A 6,128-nucleotide genomic window follows, 5' to 3' on the forward strand; every position below is an offset into this window, starting at 1 on the left:
CCCCCCCTCTTCCTCCTCCCCATAGTGACCCTGAAACAGTGAGATCTCATCACGCAAGCGAGGTTATTATTATTATTGATGTAAATAACACACCACATTTGTCACTGCTCAAACCCTGCCCCGCAGTGGGAAATATATTGAAAACTAATTATTTGGTTGGGCTGCATTGGCAATTGCTGTAGAAGCTCCATTGACAAGAAGAAAACTCAGACACATTCGTCAATGACACTGCCTTCAAAGGGCAGACATGTCCTATGAAGAAGGACCATTTCCCAAAATGTCACCTATTCTTAGGTTTTTTCGGTAAAGTCACGTAGGTAAAAAAATAAAATTAAAATTAATCAAAGTAAAATAAAAATAAAACAGCAAGCGTGCTGTGACGGTTCCACCTGAAGACGGAAGCTTGTGTTGCCTCCGAAACGTCGTGATTTTTATTTTTATTTTATTTTACTTTTTTTTTTCCTACGTGACTTTACCGAAAAAACCTAAGAATATGAATCATTGCAGTCACGAAAGCTTCAAATCTAGAATGTCACCTATTTAGCACGGTTGGCCACGTACGGTGCGAAAGAAGTTCAGCCTACGTGCGTGCATATTCAGGAAAGCGAGTGGGCTTCACTGGACACGTGGCGGAGATGGCGGCGTGACGGGAGCCACTCGTGTGCACGAGCGAGATGGATTGTGGCGGCGTCGTAGGACCACGAGGGATGGTGATGGCGTGGGGAAGATCTTCATCTATCAGTGGAGGGACGACGACGATAATGTTGACGAATGTGTTTTTTGGTGGCGGCACATCTTCAGATTTAACAGATGGCAAAGAGATACAAATGAAATTAAAATTAATAAAATAAAATTATAAAAATCTTTTTATTTTATTAATTTTTATTTCATTTTTTTACCTACGTGACTTTACCGAAAAAACTAAGAGTATGCAGTCACGAAAGCTTCAAATCTTGAATGGCAAAGGGAGATGACCGTGTGGGGCCGTTGATGAAACGAGAAAAATTGACCCGTCTACAAGTTTTGTCGTGACACATGAAGAGCTCTCCATGAGCAGATACCGAGTACCAATCAAAGTCTTAAAACGTAACTGTTATCATAATGTCTTTTAAATTTCCACTCACTTTTGTAGCATTCTATCCACCTTCTCCATTCCGTAGACATCTCTCCAAACCGCTTTAGATTTCTCCCCAGTCTTTAGATTTTTTCACAATTTGAAGAAACAAAAAATCGAATTCGATCATGCCGTGTCGCCGCGTAGGTTGGCATAGATCTCTGCAACGAATTCTCTTCCCCGACGTAGCAGCTCTCAGAGCGTGTGGCGAAGCATCGGACGGAACAACACGCAGTGCGGCGCGAAAACACATCGGAGGGTCCTATCGAATTGTACTAAGCAATTAAAGACCGGCTTGCTTAAACCGATGGCAATTAAAATACACGGCAACAATTTCAGATTACGGGACTGGGAGGTGGGCCAGGTTATTTCCATTGCTTGGCTGCTAGGAAATTCCACGTGATAAGCCACTTCGTTGAGCTATCGCTTGTGGCCAGGTAACTTCGGAAAAATAAGAAAATAGGTCAGTAAAAGAATCGTGATTTGCTTACCTTTCCTATACTTTGCACTCCTGTTGTATTTTCCACGCTTCCAATTAGCATGGTTGGCTACGTACGGTGTGAAAGAAGTTCAACATACATACATTTCTGTATTGCTTGTTCTAACTTTCTGACCTGCCCCTACTGGACATCTGTGAAAAGGAGCTTTATAGGTCATCGGTTTCCTCCGGAATAAATGAAGATTCGGATTCTGAAATCAACTGGGATGGGCAGCTGTGGCTGAGCGTATGCTGTTTGCCACGACCCTTTGATGTTGTATCAACACCGACCGTTGATAGGGCATTTTCCAGATCGCCCTTTTGGCTGCTAAAACTCACACGTGTGGACAAACGCTGATGTGAGATGAAGTGGGAAACCAAAAGCGTCGATGTTTGTCACGCATCGTAAACCAGCCCTGCGGAAGCAGGAGGTGCCATTCTTGCAAGCGCTGCCTCATGCTGCATTTAGATTTTAAAGCAGAGCCGGAGAACCATCTCCTTCCTGAGGGCTGGATAGAAAAGAGGCACAGAGGAGAAAGAAGTTCGTGGAGCAAGAAAATTGACGCAGCTGACATCATGCAATGATGGGAACTTTGGGCTCGGAACACGTGTATGGGTTGTCACGCAAGTTAATGTAAGTCTATGGGTCTCTGGACAAGTATGTGGATACCTATGCAATGCTGCATATAATCTAAGTGTATGCGAGTCCGTGGGTCTTTGTGTAAGTCTGTGGATATCTATGTCAGGACAGTCGGTGTGACCAGAGAATGGGCACAGACTAGGAGTACGTGGAGACAAATAAGTAGCAATCCCCCATGGCTCAGAATAAGAAAGGGCCTCATGTGCCCACGTGAGAGTACATGACAGGCCAGATAAGGCCTGCAAGTTGCGTGTTGCACACTGCTGGTGTAAATATATACACACACGCGTATATATATACAAACTATCTGGAGAACGCCCCTTTAACCTTTTCCCGTTCTGATGACGTATGTGTACGTCAACAAAACGAAACCGGAAATAAAAATAAAATAACTTTATTGGTACCGAGGCTCCCGCAGGGCCATACGGGAGGGCTTGGTGGCCGAGTTTGGCGTCAGCTATTATAGATTGCGCTCGTGCCGCTACAACGGCGTAAAACCTCTCGAAACATAATTATTGCCGAGTCGCTTGCGCGTTCCTAGATTCAGTGGTGAACGGGGCCCACTCCCTGCAAACTTGCAGACGTCTCGGAACGGGAAGGGGTATTAACGCCAGTTGCTCTGCTTGCTCCGCAGGCGAGGAGAGGCGAGACATGTCGATGCGGGCGGCCATGTTGCCGGTGCCGCCGGGCTGCTCGCAGGTGCTGCTCGCGCTCGTCACGGTGGTGCTGCCCGTGCTGGAGAGCAGCGCCATGGGCTGCCCCGCGCGCTGCGACTGCTCCGCGCCTCTGCGCTCCGTCGTGTGCCACCGCCGCAAACTGGTGTCCATCCCCGAGGGCATCCCCACTGAGACGCGCCTCCTCGACCTGAGCAAGAACCGCCTGCGCGCCCTCTCGGCCGGCGACTTCGCGAGCCACGGCCAGCTGGAGGAGCTGCAGCTCAACGAGAACGTCATCGCCGGCGTCGAGCCGGGCGCCTTCGGCGGGCTGCCGCACCTGCGCGCCCTCGGCATGCGCGGCAACCGCATCAAGCTCATCCCGCCCGGCGTGTTCGCGGGCCTCGGCAACCTGACGCGTCTCGACGTGAGCGAGAACAAGATCGTGGTGCTGCTGGACTTCGCCTTCCGCGACCTCCGGCGGCTGCTCGAGCTGCGCGTCGGCGACAACGAGCTGGTGTACGTGACGCGGCACGCCTTCGCCGGCCTCGCGGCCCTCCGCGAGCTGGCGCTCGAGCGCTGCAACCTGACGTCGGTGCCCACCGAGGCGCTGGCGCAGCTGCACGGCCTCTCGTCGCTGCGACTGCGCCACCTCGGCATCGCCGCCGTCAAGCCGCACGCCTTCCAGCGCCTGCCGCGCCTCCGCTCGCTCGAGATCGACCACTGGCCCCTGCTGGAGACGCTCGGCGCCGGCAGCTTCTCGTCGCTCAACCTCACGTCGCTCTCGGTCACCAACACGAACATCACGCGGGTGCCGCGCCTCGCCCTGCAGCCGCTCGTGCACCTGCGCACGCTCGACCTGTCGTTCAACGCCATCGCCAGCGTCGAGGCGGGCGCCTTCGCGACCCTGACGAGGCTGCGCGAGCTGCGCATGGAGCGCACGGGGCTGCTCGTCCTGGAGCCGCGTGCGCTGCAGGGCATCGAGCAGCTGGGCCTGCTCAACCTGTCCGGCAACGGCCTGCGCACGCTGGAGGAGAGCGCGCTCGAGTCGCCCGGCCTCCTGGAGGTGCTGCGGCTGGACGGCAACCCGCTGGCGTGCGACTGCCGCCTGCTCTGGGTGGTGGCTCTGAACCGGCGGGGCGGGCTGAGCTTCGACGGCGGCGAGCCGTCGTGCGACACCCCGGAGGCCGTGAGCGGCGCCGAGTTCGCCGACCTCCCCGAGCCGCTGCCCAAGGGCTACCTGGCGTGCCGGCGGCCGCGCATCTCCCCTCGCCGGACCCAGCAGCTGACGGCCGTCGAGGGCCAGGCGGTGCACTTGACGTGCCGAGCCGACGGCGACCCGGCGCCCGACGTGGCGTGGCTGGCGCCGTGGAAGCAGCGGGTGACGGCGCGGCGGTCGACGGGCCGCCTGGCGGTGCTGCACGACGGCACGCTGCTGATCCGCCGCGTGCAGGCGTCGGACGGGGGCCCCTACGTGTGCGTGGCGAGCAACGCGGGCGGCAACGACAGCGCGCGCACGCTGCTCTCGGTGCGCGGATTCTCGCCGCAGCCCCTCTACATCAACGAGACAGCGGCGAGCGCGGGGGGAGGCGGCGCCGCCGCCGCGGCTGCCGCCGCCGCCAACATCAACAACAACGGGTCGGCGGGCGAGGAGGATGACGTGTGGGGCCTCGGGATGTCGCACGGCGACATCAAGACGGTGCTGGTGGCGATCGCGATCGGCTGCCTCACCTTCCTCGGCGTGGTGCTGCTCTGCCTGCTCGTCGTGTTCACGTGGAGCCGCGGGAAGGGCAAGCACAGACAGAGCGTCCACATTACGTACGTGCCCAAGAGGCAGGCGGGCAGCGCCACGCCCCAGGCCGGGGCACAGCCGCACCAGCGGATTTTTATGAAAATGTTTTAGAAGAGATGCCGGGTGGGGGTGAGGTGGGTGGCTGGGTTGGTGCAGGATGGATGCCGCTGGACTGGCCAACGACGATTTTTTTTCTCTCCCTGGATGCGGATGACATCTGTTTTTTGTGATGAAGAAAAAAACCCGGATTGTTGGACTCTTTGTAGTGCGAGATTATACGGTATATATATGAGAGAATATTAAATTATTGACTCTTTTGTGTATTTAAAACAAATCTTCTGTATACAGTCCCGTATGCAGTACTTTCCTACAATAACAGAAGTTTTGAATATATTACGACTGCGCACACTTGTAAAGCACACGCTAATTCGAAATGTGTTATAAGAGTTGTCGTCAAAATAAAGTTTGAAAATCAGCGAACGCTTGCCTCGTTGTATGTCTGCCCAATTGAATTCACCCCCCCCCCCCGCCCACTCCGGCTTAATTAATTTCGAACATTAATTAAACCGAAGGCAATTGCCACTCTTAATATGGCGAGGATATTGGACCATTCTTTGCTTCAGTGGTCGTGAAATCATTACCGATTGATGCTAACTTAGGTTAATAATAACGCTGATGAGAACTGATGATGTTGATGTTTCAGATGAGGATGAATGATGACCATGTTGATGATGATTTATGGTGATAAGAGCTCGGAAAAAAAATACAAAAATACTTGTACGCTTTCAAGTTGGATAAAATACTTCATAGTCCAATATAAAGTGTCTTAACCGTGTCCTCATTATTTCGGCCTTTCCTTTGAACAATTGCAGCATTTTTCTGCGTACATTGCCGACATATAATTAGTAACTACAGAATAATCTTGTTATTGTTCTCTTTCCTTGTCAACAATGAAGCCGCTGCTCCATTGTTAATCCTATCAGCCGTCTACGATGACTACGATGGTAATGATGAAGGGACAATCACGTTGATTGGAGTGGACAGGATATAACGTTTAAGCTATTTCCATTGCTTCAAAAATGTAATTATGAACATTATTATCACTTTGAAGATGATGATGATACGGGCAATTATGTTGCATACAAATAATTGTGATTGTTGCGATCGAACGGTGGCTCAGCGGTTTACGCACTGCACTACGAACCCGCATGGACCGCAGTTCGATTCCGGGACACTTCTAACATCGCAGGCAAGTGACACCCGAACCTGGGTCCTGGTCTCCGTCAATTCACCAACCTACGCTGAACAACTTGGTGCGGTCTCCTCCGACAAAATCCACGAGCGGCACATCCTGCAAAGGCCTTCGTATAGCGGTGAATCGACAAAGGTCCTGTGAAGTATTGTTTAAATTCTCATTATAATTCACGATAATTGCGGCGACAGCAGCGGCG

The 6,128-nt window shown here is 52.7% G+C and overlaps 1 protein-coding gene across 1 annotated transcript; it reads left to right on the forward strand.

Annotated features, from left to right (window-relative positions):
- The first annotated feature begins 2,883 nt into the window (after window positions 1–2,883).
- LOC144731405 (leucine-rich repeat and immunoglobulin-like domain-containing nogo receptor-interacting protein 3) lies at window positions 2,884–5,152 on the forward strand. Its single transcript, XM_078612425.1, has one exon. The coding sequence runs from the start codon at window positions 2,884–2,886 to the stop codon at window positions 4,786–4,788; it is 1,905 nt and encodes a 634-aa protein (XP_078468551.1). The 3' UTR covers window positions 4,789–5,152.
- Window positions 5,153–6,128: the final 976 nt, after the last annotated feature.

The sequence above is a fragment of the Lampetra planeri genome, chromosome 39 (genome assembly GCF_965212315.1).
Source record: "Lampetra planeri chromosome 39, kcLamPlan1.2.h2, whole genome shotgun sequence".
Taxonomy (NCBI): Eukaryota; Metazoa; Chordata; class Hyperoartia; order Petromyzontiformes; family Petromyzontidae; genus Lampetra; species Lampetra planeri.